The sequence below is a fragment of the Eutrema salsugineum genome, unplaced genomic scaffold (assembly GCF_000478725.1).
Source record: "Eutrema salsugineum unplaced genomic scaffold, Eutsalg1_0 scaffold_5, whole genome shotgun sequence".
Classification (NCBI taxonomy): domain Eukaryota; kingdom Viridiplantae; phylum Streptophyta; class Magnoliopsida; order Brassicales; family Brassicaceae; genus Eutrema; species Eutrema salsugineum.
The window spans coordinates 9,788,957-9,811,616 of NW_006256612.1; the positions used below are offsets into that span (position 1 = coordinate 9,788,957).

The following is a 22,660-nucleotide window of genomic DNA, read 5'->3' on the forward strand; positions in this document are numbered from 1 at the left end:
ACCTTCTGGCTCGCACCAAGTCTTATTGCATGGAAGCTTTAAGGTTCATCACAAGTCAACCATCCGTTTTCCACTATACCAAACACTTTCTTTCATTCCTTCTTTAACAACACTCTCTTCTTCACCAGATACAATTATCGCAAAATGATGACAACACACACAATGTCACGGTCTTTTAAACACAGATAATAGCAGAATTCAAAGGGTGTTCATCAAATTAAACCTACAACTTCTTGTTACATAGATCAAGATAAATAAACTAGTATAAGGCAGCCTTTTGCTTCTCTCTCCGTGGATGATGTAGACCGAAATTTTAGTTACTGATGTTATTATCATCTTCTTCTTCTTCTTCTTCTTCACAGGTTTCATACTCATCAACATCCATTACGACTTGAGGGAAGTCTATGAATTCACTAACCCCGTGATGACCAAAAATGATAACATGAAAGGTCCGATTGCAGTCGTAGATGAAGTTCATCATCTTGCCGTCTTCGAGATTGTTTTCCTTTACAAAATTTTCCCAACCAACAGTTAGAAACACTTTATCCCCTATTCTCTTCATCCTAATCGTCCAAGATCTACCACAATAGTCTAGGAGTTCCACTGTATTTGGCAATGGATGTGGAAAGTACTCGTTGAAGCCCAACGGTATTTCCTATACAAAACCATAAAATAAAAATACAACTCTCAGGAGACAATAGCAGAAACACAGACAAGAGACTCTATCCGAGTCTAATCACATTACGTATCTGGATTTAACAGTTAGGTCTAATCACATAGTTTCATTCCAAATCTTGCAAGATTCAGTAACACCAGGGTAAATAAATTAATTAAGAAACTTAACATCTGATACAGAAAAGGCAAATGAAGGCTTACTGTTTTTTTCTCCCGTAAAATTTGAAGCTAAAATGAAGAATTAAAAGCACCCAAGTTCTTAGCACCATAGAGATTAACTAAAGCAGTACACTTTAAAACCACAAGTCTCCAAATCAGGACAGTACACACATTCCTTTTACTTTTCGAGGAAAAAGAGAGAGACACATGCTTTCTGACTCACCAATGATTCAGATGACTTCTCTGAGATGAAAGGCTTAATAAAACTCTCCTCATTAGTGGCAGCCATGGAAATGAGTGAGACCAAATGTAGCTACGATCAAAATCCAGAGATTGAAGGGAAAGGAAAGAGAGACACTTTAACGAAAACCCTTCCGTACCGTTAATGCAGAAACAGAGAGAGAGCTTTAATGGCTGACTTCTCAATTTTCTCCGGAAATTTTATCTTTGTCTTTTTCTCTGAGTTAAGGAAATAAATGATGTCGACGTCAAAAAAAAAAAAAAAAAGGAAATAAATGATGTCACATTCAAACAACTTGTTACAGCTTTTTTATTTTGCACTTCTTCCTTGAACTAGCCCAAACACTAATAATGAACTCTGACTATTACTGGGCCGAATGATATCAGCCCAGTAGCTTAATTCCAAACTCAAAACAAATAAAAACGACATGGTTTTAAATCTTCAAGTAAAGAACTCAAAAACCCTAAAATTCGCCACTATTTAAGTCTCCATCCTTTGTTAGCCATCGCATAATTTTCTGTAGTTGTTATCCGCTCGACATTTTTCAATGTAGAAGTTTTGAGAAACGCAGTCTTGTTTTTGGTTGATTTATGCTCTTTTATTTTTTATTTCAAATGCTCCTATTGGTTTTTATTGTCTCCGAATTTTGTTGAAATCGATGGGATATAAGAGAGGAGAGAGCGATGATTATGATGATGATGATGTTACCATAGAACAATCCAACTCTGCACATCTTTTGATGAATTTTACATCATGCACTACCATCTGAATCTAGCTCTCCCTTTTATCCCTTTTTTTTATTCTTTGAATTCGTTAGTTTTATTTGTCAAAAAGTTGGTTTTCTAAGGCTTTCCAATATCCGGATAATTTTAATTTGTTTTTGATGACACGAGAAATATAGTTTCTCTTGGAAGAAGATGAACAAACGCTCTGATTTATGCAGATTAAAGGTTGTGATGAGGATTTTTGTCAAACTGCTTTTGTGTTTTTAAATATGTGTCGTCTTTCTTTAATCTAAATCCAAAGATTTTCGGTACATTGTTAAGATTATGTGTAATGAATTTAATCCCATATCAGAAAATAGAACGAACTGTGTTAGCCAAACTATCTCAAACTTTTTGTTATAATACCAGTACAAGTAGAATCATATGAATGATACGAAAAAAGAATGATAAAAGTTTTCGAAAAAAAAAGAAAAAGAATGATGAAATAAGTCGTCAAGAACAAACAACTTTATAAATATATGATCCAAGGAACATGAATTCAGACGATGACTAACAAAAGAGTTGAGCCTACCAAATTTTTGTTCACTTCAGCCAAAGGCCCATTAGGATTGGCCCAATCATTACATTTCGTATTTTCTCAATTTTCTTATACGGTTTGGTATTTGCTTAAAGCTCCTTCCTTTTATTTCGCAAGGATCAGACGTGTCATCATCCTGGCCGACCAAAATGAACGGTCGTTCATGTACAGCAATTGAGTATTATTTTATCTAAACCCAATGTTCTTCCAAATATTTCTACATTCTCCATAGTCCATACCCATATTAAAAAGACGCAAGGAAAAAGAAAAACATGCCCTTATTTTTAATCTTATTCAATATAGGGTGATAACTTTCTGGATTGTAAATCCAAAATCTACTAGATCTAAATGGTTTTGGACCGGGGGCTTTTAAATATTATCTGTAAGTTTATGGGAGAGAATAGAGATTTTTGAAAAACTAGGAGATACAGTTGACGAAGAATAAAAAGGTCTCCTCCGTATGATATCATATACGAAGAATATAATTTTTTTTTTAAGGCCAAATATCAACTTTCATTACTCCAAAGATTATTACAAAGCATGTTTATCATGTTTCTAAACTGTTTTCTTTAATGCCAAATTGGATAGATCAGAATCATATAGCCGTAACGAAAGATTATTAGGGATTTTTTTTTGTAATATATAAAATATGCAAGGGAGCAACTAGCTGTTACGATTTCTCTGTCTTTGTCTCTCTCTTTTCAAAATTCAAAACTTTGGATCTTAAAGCATTCAAAAATTCATAATCTTGCAGATTCTAGATATCTTCTTTCCTTAAACGAACGAAAGAACTGAGATTCGTTAAATAATTCATTCTCATTTCCAAAGGATTCCTGCGCCATTTTTCTCATCGTCAATCATGGCTTCTTCTCTTACTAAGAACAAGCCCTCTGTTTCTGTTTCTTCCTCTTCTCCTTGTATCCCTTGCCGACCAAACTCTAAACCCAGAAATTCGGAGACCGGAGATCTGATGCGGCGGAGTTTTCGTGCCAACCCATTTCCGGCAGATTTGTCCCTGAGGAACTCAACAGGAAGAGAAATCAGCCGGGTCGAGTTTGGGGATAAAGAGAACCAGAACGACAAGGATCAAAACTCAAATGCGTTCAAAACTCCAAAGGGAGCCAAGAACTTCATGTCACCGACTATTTCAGCGGTTTCCAAGATCAATCCATCGCCAAGGAAGAAGATCTTGTCTGATAAAAACGATGTGTCTCGATCCTTTGACAAAACCCACCATCATCAGGTTCGGTCATCTGTCTCATTTTCCGATGTTGTTAGCTTCATTGGGGAAGATACAGATCAAGAGCAGATTTGTGTCGATGAAAAGAAGCAACTTTATGAGGAGGAGTCACATGACATTACTCATGTAACTGATTTTGATGAGAATCATGGGAACAAGAGCAATGGAGATTTCGATGACTCGAGCCCTCTCCCTCCTTCTCTTCCGTACACGTTCCCTGTGCTTGGGTCTCATGAAGTGGATTCATCCGTGGCACCTTATGATCCAAAGAAGAATTATTTGTCACCGAGGCCACAGTTTCTCCATTACAGGCCAAATCCAAGAATCGAGCATCATTTTGATGAGTGCAAGCAGCTCGAGGAGCTTTTCAACTCTGAAAGCTCTTCTTCTGAATCTGATTTGTCTGCAGAGGACAGCCAACTAGAGGAGGAAGTTGCTTCTCAGGAAGTTGTAGTAGCAGTAGAAGAAGAGGCAGAAGTAATCCAAGATAAGAATGATACGGAGCATTCTGAAGCAGTGGAGAGTGATGAAGAAGTATTAGTGGTTAGTGAAGGCACTGAAGAAGAAGAAACTCATCAGATCTCAAAACAGTCTCTTTTCAAGACATCCAAGTTGCTTGGTTGGATTTTGGTTCTTGGTGTGTCGTATTTGTTGTTGGTTTCTCCAGTGACACTTACTCAGCCAAACATCAGTCAAGCGTCACATTTCCTCAAGTTCCATATCCCAGTTGAAATCACAAAGTCTGCAACAGAGAGCTTTGAGCAGTTGAGTGTAAAGCTGAGGATGTGGGCAGAATCATCATTTGTGTACATGGATAAGCTGATCTCAAGTCTACGAGAAAAAGAGGGATATGGTCCTTTTCAGTATCATAATTTGACAGATATTTTGGTAGATACAAGATTGTCTTATACTGCTTTCGAGACACCAAGAGGTGAAATCACTGTTGCTGGGTTGTTGGTGGATGGCCAAAAGTGGAGCTTAGAGATGGATATGGAAGAAGACAATGGTGTTCATCAGGAACTTGAAGAACCTGAGAATAGTGGTGAAATCGATCTTGAATATGTAGACGAAGAGGATGGCAATGATTTCGAGCAGGAGAGTGAAGGCGGAGAGGTAAACTCAATAGTTTGTGAATCTGATAAGCAGACTGAGTTCAAGATGGACACAGATACAGATATAAATGGTGGTGAAGGATATTCAGAATCTCTTTCTGAAGACGAAGAAAGTGGTGACCAAGAAGCTGATGGTATTGAAGGGAAGAAAGAATATGAAGAAATTGACCAGAAGAACCTGGAGGAAGTTCATGAATCTGAAACTAGGTCGGCCCAAAATGATGTGAAGAACATAGAATCTGAGATCACGATGGCCACAGACACAGAGATGAATGGAGGTAAAAGATATTCAGAATCTCTTTCTGAGGAAGAAGAAAGTGGTGGTCAAGAAACTGATGGTTTTGAAGGGCAGAGAGAATATGAAGCAAATGACCAAAATAACATGGAAGCAGCTGACTCTGACGCACACCAGTTAGATGATGTGGAGTCTGCTGCAATCAGTGGTCACCAGCAAATAGACAATGAAGTAGCCAATCCTGAAACTGGCTCAGAGGAAGAAGGTATTATGGAAATTGCTGAATCCAGCGACGTCTCCGCAGAAGTTTCTGATGTAGATGGTGGTAATTTGGAAGAAGAGAGTTCGATCGGTGACGAAGTTGTTAATACAGCTGATTGGAAGGAAATTTTGTTGAGTAACCAGAAGAAAGTGGTAGTCTTGTTTTCGACTGTGATGGTTCTGCTTGCAGCAGCTTCTGGTTTCTTATTAGCTAAAAAGAAGGCAAAACCTGTGATGATGCTACATGAAGATGGTGAACCAAGAACAATCTCTGACGCTAAAGAGGTAAACTTTGAGCAGGTGCCAGTAGAGAATCTGATCAAAGAAAGGCTTCCTTCACTGAATTTCCAAGAAGAAGAAGATGTTGATGATGACAGAGAAAGAGAGGTATCATCATTCCCTTCTGAGATGAGCTTCAGTTTCCATAAGAATAAATCATTGCACAGCTGCAATAACAGAGATGATCTCAAAGAATACCAAAGCGGAGGAGGCAGGAAGAGTAATGATAGCGGCGAATCTACTGCTTCCTCGGCATCAGAATACTCCATAGGCTCTGTTTCATATGGAAGTTTCACAACATACGAGAAGATACAGAAGAGAAGTGGCCGTAAAGAAGAGATGGTAACACCAGTGAGGCGTTCAAGCAGGATTAGGAACCATCAACATTCTGGACAATGAATTAGAACTAGTTTTTGACTCTATGATCTACTGATTTGTCTGACATTGTAATCCAACAACAACATGATGAGCGTTTTCGCTTAGTTTCAATAAATCATCTTTGGCTGAATTCTCTTATTTGTATATTCCAAAACGAACAATTTCAAATACCATATTTATACAAAGTTTTGCAGGAAGAAGGAAGGTGTCTTATATATCAGATACTTGATTTTTGCTGTATTAGCAAATAGCAAGGTGTTAACACAATTGTTATTTCAACTACAAGAAATGTAGCACAAAAAGTGAAAATTATTATTAATAGTTCCGAGGAAAAAAATTCAAAACCGTTGCAAAATTAGAACACAGATAGTAATGTCATTTTCATTTTCTATCTTATAGGTAAAACAAGCTTTTCTCTGTACACGCCAGCTTCTGCTTCTTTCATATCATACATGTCGTCCAAAAAAAGAAAGAAGAAGAGATTTCGAAAAAGAACCATCAGCGGAAGAAAAAGTTTGATACTCCTCTCAGTAGCTAACTTGTTCTGCTCCAAGCGGAAGTTTTGGTTTTTATCGACTATCATCAAGTTATGACTGAATCAGTTTTCTGGCTACCGAGCTTCAAGAATTCCATAAGTATTCTCTTCTGCTCATCGCTGATGTGCGGGAAACTTGCGCGTAGAAGCTCAATAGGCATTTCCCTGACAATGGCTTGTGCTGCAGCTTCAGATATCTCTGTGCCAAAGTGCGGTGACAATTGCGAATTCAAGTTCTGCATTATATTATCGTACTTGCTTATGCAGTGCTTCATCAGTAATTTGAAGAACTCATCAAAGGAAGCACGCCACAGATTCATGCCTGCATTGTTGTAATTATTTGCACGGAGAAGTTCGGTAGCTCTATCAAGTGCAGATTTTAGTATGATGGTAGCTTCGTCTCCAACGGGACTACCCAAAGGACGAAGCGGTGGCTGCTCAGAAGAACAACAAACTGCTGCTAGACACGCACTTACGGGGCCAAGTTCCATGGTGTGAATGCATAAAGCGACAACTTTTGCAAGTTTGATCGTGGCTTCCATGGTTTCGCTATCTAATGATCTCACTCCGAACAAGGACCTTAAGTGTCTGAAAATGGCCATGGAAACTATTCGCATTAGATCGCTGCCCGGGAAAAGAAGCTGTAGGTACCTTGTAAGTAGCTTCCGACCCTTTCGAAGGGAGATAATGCTTAGAAATACGAGATCATCCTGAGAACCGAGTCCACTGTTTTTCCCGTTCTTACCGAGTGGGTCAACAAGCTGCAGTGACACTACAAATCCATCCAACAGAGCTTGCCGCTTTTGCCTCAACTGGTTTCCACCATCTTGGAGTTGATTGAACTCTAAAAACCGGTCAATATCATCTACTTCGAGGAAGAGGTAGAGACCTTCTTCAATAATCACCCTAGCTGCAAGCATTGGTTCTTGTTCAAGGGGCTTGTCTGTCTCTTTATGCTCATGATTACCAGATTTAGCTGAATTTGGAGGTTCCATTTCAAGCAGAGGACGAGGCCTGCGGATCGAAGAGAAAGGAACTCTACCAAGAGCATCAACCTGAAGAAATGCATGGGGCTCGTTGTTAGTACGTGCACGAGATGGAAGGTCTCTCAAATGATTCGGACAGAAATGATGCTTCAGTTTTGCACCAGCAGATTTCTTAGCAAGACGGGCCTGGTGGTAGTAATCATCTACATAAGGATCATTGCTATGTGTAGCTGCAAGCTGCATTCTTAGGATGTTTTCTATTTCATCACCTGTCATATATTTCGAACGGAAAGGAGGCCATGCATTATCTCTCCTTTGAAACCCACCATCAAAACCCTGTTGATGAAACCGCATGTTTTGTCTGTTCCCCTGACCTGATCCTGGTATTGCTTCCCTCAGATCACCAAACCCAAGCATTGCATCATAACTGCCTGAGGACCCAGATCGAGAGAGGAGGGAATTAAATAACTGAGGCTGCATGCCTGGCAAATGCCCGTGAGGCTGCATCGGATGTAGTAACCTGTTATGAGGAACCTGCATCTGAGGCATTCTCTGCTGCTGAGGCATCAAACCGTTTTGATGAGGTAACTGCTGTTGTGGCAACATGTTGTTCATGATCCCAGAAGTATCCCCAGGATACACATTTTGACGATTCATCCATTGAGCAGATGGGTGATTTTTCAAAGAAAGAGAAGGTTGAAACTGAGGCATGTTTCCAGTGCGCTGCGGTGATCCATGATGCATCCCAGCCAACTGAGGATGAGAACTTGGAAAAGGGGAGAGATTTGGCGATCCCAAATGAGGCCCACCAGGGTGATATTGTGTACTTGGTTGTCCTAAATGCTGATCTGGCGATCTGCCGCCTGAAGGAGGGCCAGAAACATAAGATGAGTTTGGCACAAGAATCGGTTCGCTGGAAAATTGTTGCTGATGCTGGTGTGGGCGCTGCTGAGGCTGTGGTTCAGGATATGATATTGCTCTGTGCAGGTTTCTTTGCTCAACAAGATTTGGAGTAGAAAAAGGCTGTGATGGCCACCTTTTGTCATCTTGGATGGCATCGGAGCCCAGTATCTGCTGCCCATACCAATTTGGCAACTCCTCCCCATGGTTCCGCTCATCAACAAAATAATCTGAGAAGAAAGATGAATTAAAAAGGGTAAAATACCAAATCAGTCAACTGTCATTACTAAAGCCTTAGTGCAAGACACAGAAGTGCGTAAATGATGTCCAAACAGCCACAACACGAATACGGAGAATAGGCTAAAAAAACTATTGCACCATAAATCTCAAGGTAAATACACAACTATAAGGTCATACGCATACAATAATTTGGTAAAATAGAAATCTTCTAATTTCACCATAGAGAGACTCTGACACCAGGACTACAGACAGTCAGACAGTATGCGGCAAGCAGAATCAATGTACCTAACGAGATTAATTATCGTTCTTGTGTAAAAAGTTTTGAGAAAATCCAGAGCACATAAGAACTCACTCTGTCTTGATCCATTATCAGATATTGGTACCGTGTTCCTATATCCATCATGATCCCTATTCAACTGAACAGCAAATATAAAATTAGCAGTTTATAAGCTTCAATGAACCAGTCGTGGATCGAGCACAAGGAAATAACAAGAGTAAGACCATTGACCAGGCATAATAAAGCTGGCTCACTTTTGAAAATGTGCTAGCAAGGTCATCAACTTCAGAAAAAGGTCTAGAAACTTCAGCCTGCAAATATTGGGGAGAATCTTAAGTCAAACCAGAAGATGTATCCAAGATATAGAACACGACAAACCTCCCGTGAGCTCTCAACTACGTAAAGATGGGGTTGGGAATAATAACCTCTTCCTTATCAAAGGCAAAATCTTCTTCTATCGCAGCCACCGGTAATTCATCATCTTCATCTTCCAATCCACCCAGCTCAACCTCCTCAACAACATCGTTCCCAAAAAATGCATACTGAGATGCATCAAAGACAGAATTACCTGCACCAACGAAATCGTCAATTACCCAGTCCAAAGTTTTGACAGTACTTAGTGTATAAGTCTAAAATGTGATACTTTACTCCATTAAGACTGTCATAGAGAGTTGTTCATAGATTATGTAGTGAATGTGAGGAACAGGTAAATCTGATTACCAATTGAATTCAGTGCTGCAATCAATAAAGTCATCGCTGGACTAACAACAATTCAAAACCTAGGCTTTCGCGGAGAAGACTAGGTAAGTGTTACGATAACAAATTACTGCCAACCATAGAAATGAGGACTCAACTATACTTCTAAACCATAGAAGAACAAGATCAAACTAGATTGAGATAACAAATACAAATCTAATTCAATAGAGCACACTTTTTTTTTGTCGAATTCAAACGAGCACACTTAAATCAACAGAACCAACTCGAGAAAACAGAATCAAACCAGTAGAATTATCTCCAATCTGCTTAAGATCCATGGATGCGGAAGCTTGTTTACTACTACCCTCACTGCCAAGACCGTTCACAATCTTTAACTTTACCCAAAATTTAACAAGCTGATTAGTCAAGAATTCAACTTTCGAATGTATTAGGACCGTGAAAATCGGTTCACGATCGAGTTCTGGAGGAGGAAAGGAAAACCGAAACAGATTTGGCTTGCAGGGACGAGGAAGAAGAGCCCTATACGAGAAGATAGCGAGATTGAGAATTTTTGTGATTGAGGCAATGATGATAAATTGTTTCCCTTTGAGAAAAAAAATTAAAAATAAAACAGTTTTCTTTTTAGAAAAATGAGGAGGTGGTGTGGGGTTGGGCGGTTGCCAGCTTTTATGTATTGAAAAGGATTTTCTTAATTATATATTTTTTTATAAAGTAACATAAAACCAACCACAATTTTTAAATAAAATCTAGGAAGTGGTATCTAATTATTAGTTTAAATAAAACTAAGAACAATTTAGATGGTGCGTACCATCCATTGTTAAATCGATTAGAACATCTTCTCTAATGAGTAGTTGAGTTTGATTGCTTGTTAAAATTCACGACAAAAAACTAAATAAAAGTTTTATATAGAAGAACGTCATCAAAGGTTATTAATGGTCTCTCTCTCTTATCGTAAAAAGCTTTTTGGAAAAGGAAAAACCCGCCACGTATAATCTCGCGGATTTTTTTATGGTTAAAAATCCGCAGTCCGGGAAAAAAAAAACAAATTCACAGTCTCTTGTATTCTTTTATCCGCTAGGGTTTTTGAAGAAGCAGGGTTTCGATTGTGCGTCGCGATTTTGCTCGATTATCGCCCATGGCGAAACCAAGTCGTGGCCGTCGCTCCCCTACCTTTTCTGGATCGTCATCTCGGTCTAGCTCCAGATCTCGCTCGGTTTCGAGCCCGTCAAGGTCTCTTTCGCGCTCCCGGTCCCGTTCTAGATCGATCTCTTCATCTTCTTCTCCTTCGAGGAGCGTCAGTTCAGGGAGTCGCAGTCCTCCACCTCGTGGAAAAAGGTTAGTGTTTCTTTCCAACTTCTCCAATTCGATTTGATTTCGGTGATTTGGCTCCGTTAGGGAGTGGGTTGAGTCCGAATCTGGCTTTTATTCCTCTTGCTTTGGTTCTTGGTGGGAACAAAATTGTCACTGATTTCTTTAGTTAGAATTTAGAAACTGTAACAATTTGATGTTGTTGCATATCGTATCGTGACGTGAATGTTCTGATCTACCTTCTGCAGTCCTACTGGACCAGCTAGGCGAGGTCGCTCTCCTCCTCCTCCACCTCAATTTAAAGGAGCCTCCTCACCTTCTACGTAAATGACACTCCTAACTCTTACTGATACTCGAGTTTGTAATGTTAATATCAGACATGAACATCTCTCTCCCTATAAATATATATATGTGTATGTGTGTGTGAGCTGAAGTTTGAGTCTTGATTCGAAAAATTCAATTACACCTAGAGAATGGTGGTACCGTTTTAAATGACATGTATTTTCCTCGCGTTGGTATCTCTGCTTGAAAGTCCCAGTGTCTATGCTTTCATCCGATCCTCCCTTTTGCTGACTTGACAATCGATTTTTGGTTTCAGGAAAGCTTCACCTATTCAAGAATCTCTTGTTCTTCATATTGATTCTCTTAGCAGGAATGTGAATGAAGGCCATTTGAAAGAAATATTTGGTATGTTGTTGATTGCTCTTTCATAATTTTTCTTCTTGTTCTGATTTTATTGCATGATAACTGAGTACACCAGTGCGGCAGTGCCTTAGGCCTCAAATGTGATCACTGGTATTTAGGTCGATTATTGTATTTTGTTTCTGTTGACCAATTTGCTTGGTAAAATGTTAAAGTCCTCACACTGTGTGTTTGTAATGATTGCTTGGTAAAATGTTAAGTCCTCACACTGTGTGTTTGTAATGGCCTGTTTTGTCGTTTTTATAGGCAACTTTGGTGAAGTGATACACGTTGAACTTGCGATAGACCGAGCTGTAAGTTGCTATTTCGCTGTATTCTGTTGTTTTCTGGCATTACTTGTTAAGAAAACTGCTCATAATACCTTTGCATATTAACAGGTTAATCTTCCAAAAGGATTTGCTTATGTTGAGTTCAAGGCAAGAGCTGATGCTGAGAAAGCGCAGCTGTTTATGGATGGCGTATGTCTTTTTCCAAATATGAAATGCACTATGTTATTACTTTATGTTTTGGCTAAGAAGATTTATGCATGCTATTTTTGTTTACTTAACGCAGGGCCAAATTGATGGAAATGTTGTTAAAGCAAAGTTCACACTACCACCTCGTCGGAAAGTATCTCCACCCCCTAAACCCGTCTCAAGTGCACCGAAAAGAGATGCTTCAAAATCTGATAATGCCGACATCGAGAAAGATGGGCCCAGGCGTCCTAGAGAGAGTATGTCTATGTTTTATATTTTGGTTATTTGTTATATTTTTTGTCTGTGCTTTATATTGTGTCAATGATTATCATCACTATGTGCTTAGCTTCTCCGCAACGGAAAACAGTACTTTCTCCAAGAAGGCGATCACCTCTACCTAGGAGAGGCGCATCACCCAGGAGATTACCTGATTCTCCCCCTCGCCGAAGGCCGGGCTCTCCTAACCGCCGCCGTGGTGATACACCACCTAGGCGCAGGCCAGCATCGCCATCGAGAGGACGTTCTCCATCTTCTCCTCCCCCTCCAAGACGATATAGATCTCCCCCAAGGTTAGTTGTGGCACATTCTGTTTTGTGTGTTGTTTTCAGAATCAAATCGCTCACCTTTGATATGTCAACAGGGGATCCCCTAGAAGAATCCGTGGTAGTCCTGTTCGAAGACGGTCTCCTCCTCCTCTAAGGCGAAGGTAAGTCTATGCGGTCCACAAATTATTCCCCTAGTTAATAGTTATTGGAGGATAGGAATTACTACTTTGTAGGCAATGGTACTCAGTACATTAGAGCTAGAAAAAATGAGTCAGTTTCTTAGATATTATAAATTGGCTTTGTTTCAGGTCACCTCCAAGGAGAGTGCGTAGTCCTCTGAGAAGATCTCCAATTCGCAGGCGTAGCCGATCGCCAATCCGTAGACCTGGTCGCTCTCGTTCAAGGTCCATCTCACCCCGCAGGTATGTTCTTAACTCATTAAAAATTTTGCTAGGTTTATTGTTAATATTTATTGGATTTGATTTCGTTGCAGTTGCATAGCTAAGATAGTCCATATAATGATAGAAGTTCATGACATCTCTTAAGTCTTGTTTAATTTATGAGTATTTGCACAAGCTCTCTAGCTTTTATTTTATCCTGGAGTAGAGGTCTGACATTTCAGTTCCTATAAACTGTAATGCGAAATAGGACTACTAAGTTACCTATCTATGTGGAGTCATTTATGGGTGTAATTTCTGTCTTTGATTGTAAGCAGGGGACGAGGTCCAGCTGGGAGACGTGGGAGGTCATCTTCGTACTCTAGTTCCCCAAGTCCCAGAAGGGTAAGGGCTTTGTCGCTGATCCCTTTTTTTTTTGGCTATTAAAACAATGTTGAGTTATGTGTTTGACTTTCTACCCTTCTGTGTTTTAAACTTGCAGATTCCTAGGAAGATATCAAGGAGCCGCAGTCCTAGGAGGTAAGAAATTTCTTTTTCTTTTTCCTCATGTTAAACTGGATTCACCTTAGTCTGTAGCATGCATTAGTAAAAAGCTCCACTGTTGTGTTTAACTCGGATTCCTGATAAAAGATGTACGATAAAGGTTAAGAAAAATGGATTGTTGATGTTGTTGTGTAATGTGTAGGCCACTGAGAGGAAAAAGAAGCAGCAGTAATAGCAGCAGCAGCAGCTCACCGCCGCCTCGCAAAACATAAGATAATAAGAACAGAAATTAAGAAGAAAACATGTTTCCTTTCAGTTCTCTTCTCCATCTTTTATGTCCCCAGATTATCTGTGTCTGCCTCTTTTCTTAGAACATCAAATTGTTTTTATCCGTGACCAAATGAGAGTTGTGGCTTCTGTAGTTTTCCTAGTGTTGAATGCTTTGTGGATCTCCCATTATTTGGTTATTAATAGTCTTATGTTGTTATGACTACAGACTCTGCGACTACAAACATAGTCTTCAACAAGTTACAGGACTTGTTGAAGATAACATCAAGGCTTCACTAATAATACACAAGGGCTAGAAAGAAGACTCTTATCATCGAGGCTAAAATTTTCATTATAATATCAAGTACCAAGGAAACTCTCTTATACACACCACTCAAACTCAATAAGAAGAATATCGTATATGATAAAGGAATTTTCAACGAGTAGCAAAGCGAACAACTTGACGGTACTCAGCAAGAGCCCATATGGGGTAGATGTTTCTGTAGGTAACATAGTTTAGAAAACAGTTCCTCATGAACACTCCTGTCATTTCCTGCACACAAGCAAGCAACAACGAATATGCTTTTAATAATCTAAATATACATCATCATAACTCGGATCCAATATGTCTTGGGTGTTTTGAGAGATAAAAGAGTACACCTGTTGAGGATAGTCTCCGTTCTCTAACTGCGAATTGATGATTAGTTTTGCAGCACGGTGAAGAGGCACTGGATCTCTATCAGCCTGTTAACACATACTAAAACAGTTTTCACTCCGCAACTTTTCAACATACAGTATATATATTAGGGAAACTGTTTGACAAACCTGTCCCGCTTGAATCAAACCCATCAATGCCCAAGCGGTTTGCACCAGGTTTGATCTTTCTCCATCTAATGCTATGTATCTCTGCATATCGAGAAGTAGATTCAAGAAGAGTTTGGAGATTAGGAAATTAAAGCGTTGAATTGATTACAGCCACATTACCTTTTCAGAGCAGGAAAGGTAGCTTTCTCCCCAACCTCCATCGTTGTTCTGTTTCTTGAGAAGGAAACCAACACCTTCACGCACAGCTAAACAGTTGTCATATGTTTTACCAGCTACTGCTAAACCTTCAAGAGCAAACCATGTTGCATATGTGTAGCAAACTCCCCAACTTCCATACCTGCCAAAAGTTTTTGAAAAGAAAAACACTTCTTTACTCATCTGGAAACTTTTCCTTAAAGATATACACTCTTCTTAGGGACCGTACCATGAACCATCTGCCTCTTGTTTGCTTTCTATGAATTGTACCGCTTTTTCAATGGTCCTATCAATCTCTCTAGTCCTGTGATCTGGGTATAGTTTCTTGAACAGGAACAATGCTTGGATAACCGATGAAGTACATTCAACGTACTCACGCTCGATTACAATATCAGCAAGTATCTCAGTTGGGTTGAACAACTAGAATTTCGAGTGAAGAAAGGAATTGGGTGAGTCCAATGATAAAAACTTTTACAAATTCTTTGGAAATAAAGTAGAACATTGACTTCTTACTTCTAACCATTCATATCCACGGGCAGGCTCCCATGCCGTCATACCTCCATTTTCACTCTACAACAAAACAGTGGATTATATTTGAAGTTCTTTAATAAAAACACACTTCTCTTATTGGATTTTAGTCTCACCTGATAAGATAGCAAGAGGTTCACTGAGTCATATAGTTGCTCAGGATCCATTTTTGGGCCAACAACGTCAGGTGGCATCATGGAGAGCAGAAGACAACACTATGAAACCAAGAAGATGTGTGTTAATCGAGGCAAACATTTCTTATTAAAAAAACAGCAGCTAAGTGGTTTTGTTTTGATGACTGAATGATTACTTACTTTAAATGCTTCGGCTGAACAATCTGAAACTTGCCATCCCTGATCTCGATCAGAAAAAGTCCATCCTCCTTTCGAAATGTGGCGGTGCATCTTCTTGTAATCCCCCGAAGGGTTTTCTCTAATCTTTCATAGTTGTTTTATTTAGGAAATTAAACACATTCAACTAACTCTATAGAGCACTATATAATGCAGATTTTTAAGAGGGTACAAGTACCTGAGATTTCTTAATGAAATCATGTCCTTTCTTGAGTACATTGGCGATTTCGTTGGTGAGATTACTAGCAAGTAAAGCTTGAATCGCCAGTGCTGTGTCCCATAGTTGACTTCCAAAACTCTGCATAAAAGTTTTTGGTACTCAAGGAATCTTGTGATATTTGTATACGTAAGATATTAACTTTTAAAACACCATCAGTACCTGCACTTTCATCCCATCTTCAGCAATCCAAAAGTAATCAGGAATTCTAGCGAGATGCTTCTTGAAATATTCTCCGTTTGGATCTTCATTCCAGCAAGCAAGCATGCACATGGCCTGACGAATAATTCAGTTACACATACATTCATAATCTTGTCATATCTTTTTTAAAGGATTACTCAGTGCTTCACCTTCTCAGTGCATCCAATGTTGATATACCGGCTATTTTCATCTTCATAATGCACGTATTCCATCACTACCCGAAGAGCTTTTTCTCTCACAAGCTTGTTCAATGGCCAACGTGTAAGGACAGGCTCCATGAAATTGTGAAGACCATCCCATACCAAATCTTGAATAGAAGGATGGGGATAATACATGTCTTCCTACACTCGAACAACGTAAAGAATGTTTACCTACAAAATTAAAGAGAAATCTGCAGAGAAAGAAACAAAAAGAAAAGAACAGAAAAAAACCTTTGCGCATAGACGTCTTGCTGTATTCCAATCGATTTTTTCATAAGCCTGTAAGTAGAGTTCTCCCCGCAGTTGCAGAATAAGAGGAGTTATTGGAGCGACAAATCTCTTCCCATAAAAGTAAGACATGACCAAGTAAACAAGTCGACAAAAGTTTGTAGTTTTCCCTGTAAAATTATTCTTGTTTTCCTTACTTGAAAACATCATATCACAAGCTTTCGAAGTTTAAGCCAGAGAGTAAGTAAAGAAATAAACAAACCAAGATGCATTGGAAGAAAAGAAGGTAGGAGCCAGATCTCTGGAGGCATAGGATTGTTTCCACTCCAATCATAGATTCCGAGTATCTATACACAGAACAAAACAATCAATGATGGCTATGTATTAAACTAACTAGAGCCGTTTTGGAAATCTCTTTTTCAGTTTCAGATTACCGAAAGGAAAAATTTTCCCCAAGAAGGAATGTATGTGACACCACCACGAGCAAGAATCCATTGCCGGGCTTGCTTGCACGCCTTACTTGGGCCTCCATCTGGACCTTCTCCAAGAATACGCAAACATACGTAATTCAGTGCGGTGCAAAACATACCGCTCTTGCCTTGTATGTGAAATCCCCACCCTCCATCTTCATTCTGATGAGAGAGAAGCCACAGTGATTATCATCAAATCACTCTTTCATCTTCCTTTGGAAATTTTACGATGCAACATTGTTTGTACCTGGTGACAATAGATATATCTAAGAATCTCTTTGCGATGCTCTTGACTCAATATCTTTTCCAGATGTCCTGTGATATAGAAACTTATCACCTGCAAATATATTATAAAAGAAAGAAAAAAAAGGCTTCAACTTTCTCTTTTCCCAGTAAGGATCGATCGTATTGAGGTAAAAAAAACAAAACTTTATTACCATCTGAGGAATGTAGAAGAGTGGCCTGTGATATCAGCCGGCCAGTGGCCGTCGCTACTCTGCAACGCCGAGAAATAGTGAACGGATCGCCGCAATGCATTGGTCGCTGCTTCGTTGGTGATATTCTCGGCGTCGTCGACCTTTACCGGCGGGATTACTTGCTCGAATTTCTTCTCCTTGAGAAACTAAAATGGCATTATGTGTAATTAATTATCAGCAACGTTGTCATTTTAATCAAAATCTGAGTTAATGCGGTTCTAAATAGTAATTACAGACAACAAAAATACATAATTTCAAATTATCGTTTTATTGTCAGAGTTACTTGCAAGTATAACTATCACTTGTAAGAACAACAACAAAATAACATGTGTGCTCTTCTAAGTTTGTTTTTAGTTACATTTCATACTTTTTCATGTATAGTATCTGGTTTTATTCAATACTTTGAACTTATGTACATCTTTGTATATGGTGAAACACACATTGCTAATCAAAATGATGGTGAAACACAGCGCGAACATGGCAAGCATATGAGTCACTACTAATTCTAACAAGTGCTTAAGATCGCTCTCTGTATGCAATTGGTGGAATGTTTGTTGATGGAGAAGCTTGTCATTACCTCAACTTGTGGTATACCACTATTATAAATTGTTTACGATGTCTTTTTTCAGACTAGACTAAAATTCAAAATTTTATTTTATTTTACAGCAATTTGAAATCACGATGAGAACAATACTGTCGGTGCTAGATTAGGGGACGAACTAGCAGTGGTCAACGGTTTCTCCAATCTATTTCAAAATGTGTTTGTTTGCAATTATAAATTCTCAACACAAACAAAAAAAAAAAATTAAAAAGTGTCATTGTTTTCCAACTTAATAGTTAATAAAATAGGTTAGTTTACGACATTTTAAAACCATAGGTTAATTTTCGAATTATATAATTTTTTAGATTGTTAAACCAGTCTCTCAAATTTAATCAATTTTAAAATTTAATACACTTTAAATAATCATCTATAATTGTTCTAAGATCCCATATATTACCTAGTAGTTTGTAATAACATAGTAATGACCAATTTCGTTGTTCTTACAATATTTGGTACATTGATCAACTAACGTTTTGTCCAAAATTGTATATTGAAATCAGATTAACCTGTATGATCTTAAAATTCTTCCCATAAATAAAACTTAAACTTAAACTTCTATCTAACTATTCAAAACAAACCCAAAAAAAAAAAATTAATCTTAAACTTAAATATATAAACTTCCATCTAAAAGTCGAATCAAAAACCAAAAATCTATTTTTAAAATTAATTTCTAAAGATAAGGAAAACAAACTTGTGTTGAACAAAATAATAATGATAAGGAAGACGTACTTGCATGCGCCATAAAAGATCGCTGGAAGCTCTAACCCGATGGCGATTCTCGTAAAAACTCCGGCGAGTCTCCTCGACGGCGACTCGTTCCTCTGACGTGCCGGCATTTGGATCAAACTCCCATATTTGCCGACCGGCGAAGTTGTTAGTGCTCATCAAATACGGATCATCTTCTCCATTTCCTTCTCCTATCTTCAACTTCCACATTTTCCACTTAAAACAACAATAAAAACATTTGTCAAAAAAAAAACCAACAACAAAAACATATTACATCACATGAACTTTATGGCTAAATAAAATACCAAGAGTCCAAGACAATGCTCCTAACTTTTTACACGAATTAAATATTGTATCAGTGGATCATACTTTTGCAAAATAAGATGGTTTATGATACTCTAACCATATTATTAAAAGAATGAACGCACAGTTTATTTACGTAACTTTCTACATTATATAGTCTGATTTCATCATCCTACTATATAAGATATATATGCATGATACTAGATACTCGAGGGAAGATGTGAGAGAGATTATTACATTTGCACGTAGATATCGTTCTTCGATGAAGACTTGGAATAGCTTTAGAATGAAGTAAATGATATCTCAAGGCATTTTATGTTTATATATACAAGTCACCGGAATTGATTCCGATAGTTATTTTTATTTGTGTGTATGTTCTCGTTCGCTCGAGCTCGTAGCTAGATACGAGCACTGTCTCGTGCTTAAATGAGTGCAGGCAACCCCAACAAACACAATTTATTTCTTAAGATTTTAATATTAACCCCCACGATTTTACTAATTTTAGGAATTGTCCCACTCATTAACAATCTTATTCGAAACAAATATAGTATATAGGAAACAAAATCTACAATCTTTATACACCACTGAGGATTTTCTTTCACAGATCGAGTGAGACAATTTCTGACATCTGGGTTTCCTATTATTTTTGAAAACATGGGTCCCATATGATTGGACGAGTTATAATTGTAAAGTGTGTTAATAATATATTGGATGCAAATTTCTCTAACTAACTAATATTGTATTGAACCATTGTTACTAAAAAAAAAAAAAAAAATCTATTACTAATAATTGTATTGATCCGTGCTGGTGCGTTGTTAAAAAACATTTACAGTAAAACCTCTATAAATTAATAATGTTGGGACCATGAAATTTTATTAATTTATCGTGATATTAATTTATCTATAAATTAATAATTATTATTTTATAGAGATAATTTGGTTTTCGCCTATAATTTTCTAAACAAATTTTTGAATAATGTTTTATTTAAGAATTTAAGCGAATATCTTATTAAAAATTATAATTAATAAACATAACTATAATAACAAAATAGTTTTATAAGAAACCATAGGCATTATCAAAAAGATGAAATTGAAGACAATACTACAATAAATTTGTAAACATTTACATGTAAGAAAATCAATTATCACATGGAATTTTTTTTTTCAAAAATTTGAATGTATACCGAAAAACAACAATAAAATGCAGAGATATAATAAGTAAAAAGATGAACACCAATGAAATTTCAACTTTAAGTAAAAATAAATACATTAATCATATTTTAGTACTCCCTCCGTTTCACAAAGAGTGTCGTTTTAAGGTTTTATTTTTGTTTCACAAAGAGTGTCGTTTTATATTTTCAATGCAAAATTTTAAACAATATTCTAGTTTTAACCATATTAATTTAATGTATTTATTAGATAAAAACAAGTTATTTAATGTATTAATAAGGGATAAAATTGTACTTTTAATAATTTTCTTAATATGTGTGAAAAATGTCAGAATGACACTCTTTATGAAACGGATGGAGTATATATATTTACATAAATTTATACAATTATTAATTTATATTTTTGTTGGGACCATATATTTACACATGGATTTCAAAAAAAGTTATTATCTTATTATCTTATCGAATTTGATAGAATTTTACATTGGCCTGACTTGGGACCACCAAAATTTATTATTTTATAGTGATTATTAATTTATAGAGTATTAATTTATAGAGGTTTTACCTTATTCTGAAAACAGTAAAGCCAAATGTCGCGAGGTTGATCAATCTTTGATAAGTTGTATAATAATACCACTAATTGTGTTATAATTGAAGATATTCGAAACAGAGTTATCATTGGTCCTCCTAACTAAATCAATTATACCAAATACTTTTATTTATCTAAACGCCCAAGACTCGTGGGATGTTGTGTACCTCTTGTTGAGTTGTTGACTAATATAACTAGACTACTGCTGGTGGCTACTGCCCAATGGAAACAATGCATGTGGTGGTTGGATTTAACACTTACTGCTAATGACTTGACAATCTTATCTCTCACACCACACGTTTCAAACGCCTGTTTGGCAATTAATCAGCGATGGCCCTCCTTCACGTTATGCAATAACAAATTAGAGAAAAATGATACAAACAATAATATGGGTCCAGTTGTGCGGAAGCTACGTCCTGCAGGATTCAGATGTGTAAGTTAAGACGTCATTTGGCTTGACAAGATTATGGTTCAGAAAAACTTGGGTGTTCCAAGTAAAGCTGTAAGCATAGTGGCTCGCTGTCCAGAGACTTGACCGGGGTTATAACCGGTGGCTTCTGCCACTGCTTTGTATCTGTTGGAATCCATAGCTCACCTTCTTTGCTTGAACCCACTTCAGGAAGCGACCTAAGATAAGCCGTTACTTCCCATCTACAATCTGTATCGAGTGGGAAAAGATCAAAAAATATTTGAAACTTAGAAACATGGTCGTTATAAGATAAGAGAATGTGGCATCTAGGAAGTAAGAGAATGGTGGAGCTATAAGTGTATTTACTATGAGGAAGAGGCTTGACAAGGGATTTTGAGACGGAAAGCTTAATCAAGAAGGACCTAAGCGCAAATTCCAGTTGACCCTCTTCTACTGAAGCAGCGCAAGACGGGTTAATCGTGAGCTTGAAGATGAACCTCTCCACAGGAACATTATCCTCACTGAAAAATATGACTGCTACTCTTTCAACAAGACCCTGTTTCAGATAACAACAACAAAACATCCTTCATTCGTTATTCTATCATACGATCAGCTGCGTTTACTGTAACATATTATGGAAACAAAGGCAGATCTTTGAGGTGGGTCTTCTTAGAATGGTGGAAAAAAAATGTTCCTTTGATATTGAGTAACGCACCAAGATTGGAGATTGCGATAGTATAAAGAAAGAACATGTGTATGCGAAACTGAAAGAGACAAGTGCAAATCTTTCAAGTGGGGTTTCATTCAAGAAAAAAAACATAGACGTTTGATTAGTGTATCAAGATTACAGATTTCACACAGACATTGTATACTTAAGCTGAGAAAACAAAAAAATTAACTAACCTTTTGGATAAACGGAAGTAAACCAGTAGCAGCAGATTGAATGTAATCGCGTAGCTCAGGATGGCTTGCCCTTTGCACCACCAAATTCATATATCTCCGCCTTTCAAATGCCGCTTCACAAAACGAACAAGATGATCAATCACTATGAACCAACTAAATACACAACTGTCAGCTTTTTTTTCATCGCTTTACTCACCAGATGGGTAAAAACCTTTTAGGAAAACAATCATTGTGATGGCTACTTCCAAAAACTCCACCAGAGTACGTGCAACTTCTCCTGAAGATCGGAATTAGGAATTTTCGAATTTTTGGGTCATATTTTTATGAGAATTGAGATTAAAAATGGAAAAGCAGAGAGTAATTTTACCTGAATGATTATCATCCTTTGAATTCATCAGCGTCTCACAATCGCCGCAAAACGGAGACTTCCTATGCGATTAGAAAACGTAACCGAAATTCGCCGTCGATGGCGGCCTCGCCTGAACTCTGTCTGAATTCTGTCGTCTAACCATGCACGTGACAGACACGTGACTTTTTACTTTCCTTTAGAAAATTATAAGATATGGGCTTATAGTT

The 22,660-nt window shown here is 37.7% G+C and overlaps 6 protein-coding genes across 6 annotated transcripts; 2 read left to right on the forward strand and 4 right to left on the reverse strand.

The window, feature by feature from the left end:
- Positions 1-92: 92 nt before the first annotated feature.
- Positions 93-1,281, reverse strand: LOC18993229 (B3 domain-containing protein At1g16640). The gene is made up of 2 exons (XM_006416733.2): positions 1,058-1,281; positions 93-655 (listed from the first exon to the last, which is right to left on the reverse strand). The coding sequence occupies exons 1-2, from the start codon at positions 1,121-1,123 to the stop codon at positions 314-316; spliced, it is 408 nt and encodes a 135-aa protein (XP_006416796.1). The 5' UTR covers positions 1,124-1,281; the 3' UTR covers positions 93-313.
- Positions 1,282-3,156: 1,875 nt separating this feature from the next.
- LOC18993230 lies at positions 3,157-5,903 on the forward strand. The gene has a single exon (XM_024152935.1). The coding sequence runs from the start codon at positions 3,237-3,239 to the stop codon at positions 5,901-5,903; it is 2,667 nt and encodes an 888-aa protein (XP_024008703.1). The 5' UTR covers positions 3,157-3,236.
- A 389-nt stretch (positions 5,904-6,292) lies between these two features.
- On the reverse strand, positions 6,293-10,101 carry LOC18993231 (protein PAT1 homolog). Its single transcript, XM_006416735.2, has 5 exons — positions 9,821-10,101; positions 9,246-9,388; positions 9,075-9,131; positions 8,896-8,959; positions 6,293-8,533 (listed from the first exon to the last, which is right to left on the reverse strand). Exons 1-5 carry the CDS (start codon positions 9,852-9,854, stop codon positions 6,465-6,467), a joined length of 2,367 nt encoding a protein of 788 aa, XP_006416798.1. The 5' UTR covers positions 9,855-10,101; the 3' UTR covers positions 6,293-6,464.
- A 460-nt stretch (positions 10,102-10,561) lies between these two features.
- LOC18993232 (serine/arginine-rich splicing factor SR45) lies at positions 10,562-13,918 on the forward strand. The gene is made up of 12 exons (XM_006416736.2): positions 10,562-10,872; positions 11,094-11,168; positions 11,444-11,532; positions 11,794-11,840; positions 11,925-12,005; positions 12,100-12,259; positions 12,349-12,571; positions 12,643-12,708; positions 12,856-12,969; positions 13,263-13,329; positions 13,427-13,464; positions 13,631-13,918. The coding sequence occupies exons 1-12, from the start codon at positions 10,673-10,675 to the stop codon at positions 13,698-13,700; spliced, it is 1,230 nt and encodes a 409-aa protein (XP_006416799.1). The 5' UTR covers positions 10,562-10,672; the 3' UTR covers positions 13,701-13,918.
- A 96-nt stretch (positions 13,919-14,014) lies between these two features.
- On the reverse strand, positions 14,015-19,394 carry LOC18993233 (amyrin synthase LUP2). The gene is given in 19 exon segments (XM_006416737.2): positions 14,015-14,248; positions 14,356-14,439; positions 14,521-14,601; positions 14,680-14,857; positions 14,945-15,135; positions 15,229-15,285; positions 15,360-15,458; positions 15,558-15,680; positions 15,772-15,891; positions 15,973-16,086; positions 16,161-16,352; positions 16,443-16,609; positions 16,702-16,786; positions 16,874-17,071; positions 17,157-17,246; positions 17,347-17,369; positions 17,372-17,531; positions 18,716-18,928; positions 19,253-19,394. Coding segments are annotated over 18 exon segments (2,286 nt in total). The 5' UTR covers positions 18,923-18,928; positions 19,253-19,394; the 3' UTR covers positions 14,015-14,131.
- Positions 19,395-21,090: 1,696 nt separating this feature from the next.
- LOC18993235 (DNA polymerase zeta processivity subunit) lies at positions 21,091-22,590 on the reverse strand. The gene is made up of 5 exons (XM_006416739.2): positions 22,452-22,590; positions 22,281-22,361; positions 22,085-22,197; positions 21,548-21,737; positions 21,091-21,430 (listed from the first exon to the last, which is right to left on the reverse strand). Exons 1-5 carry the CDS (start codon positions 22,477-22,479, stop codon positions 21,237-21,239), a joined length of 606 nt encoding a protein of 201 aa, XP_006416802.1. The 5' UTR covers positions 22,480-22,590; the 3' UTR covers positions 21,091-21,236.
- Between the last annotated feature and the right edge of the window lie 70 nt (positions 22,591-22,660).

Bases quoted from the DNA above. Each gene is read 5' to 3' on its own strand.
- LOC18993231 (XM_006416735.2), bottom strand. From the start codon at position 9,854: ATGGATCTTAAGCAGATTGGAGATAATTCTACTG. The intron at 9,389-9,820 runs GTTTGATTCTGT...TCGTTGGTGCAG, and splicing joins GATTGGAGATAATTCTACTG to GTAATTCTGTCTTTGATGCA. The intron at 8,534-8,895 runs GTGAGTTCTTAT...CTTTCTTCTCAG, and splicing joins TGATAATGGATCAAGACAGA to ATTATTTTGTTGATGAGCGG.
- LOC18993229 (XM_006416733.2), bottom strand. From the start codon at position 1,123: ATGGCTGCCACTAATGAGGAGAGTTTTATTAAGCCTTTCATCTCAGAG. The intron at 656-1,057 runs GTGAGTCAGAAA...GGTTTTGTATAG, and splicing joins AGAAGTCATCTGAATCATTG to GAAATACCGTTGGGCTTCAA.
- LOC18993235 (XM_006416739.2), bottom strand. From the start codon at position 22,479: ATGAATTCAAAGGATGATAATCATTCAG. The intron at 22,362-22,451 runs GTAAAATTACTC...TCCGATCTTCAG, and splicing joins AAAGGATGATAATCATTCAG to GAGAAGTTGCACGTACTCTG. The intron at 21,738-22,084 runs GTTAGTTAATTT...TATCTGAAACAG, and splicing joins TACTTCCGTTTATCCAAAAG to GGTCTTGTTGAAAGAGTAGC.
- LOC18993232 (XM_006416736.2), top strand. From the start codon at position 10,673: ATGGCGAAACCAAGTCGTGGCCGTCGCTCCCCTACCTTTTCTGGATCG. The intron at 12,970-13,262 runs GTATGTTCTTAA...GATTGTAAGCAG, and splicing joins AGGTCCATCTCACCCCGCAG to GGGACGAGGTCCAGCTGGGA. The intron at 13,330-13,426 runs GTAAGGGCTTTG...TTAAACTTGCAG, and splicing joins GTTCCCCAAGTCCCAGAAGG to ATTCCTAGGAAGATATCAAG.
- LOC18993230 (XM_024152935.1), top strand. From the start codon at position 3,237: ATGGCTTCTTCTCTTACTAAGAACAAGCCCTCTGTTTCTGTTTCTTCC.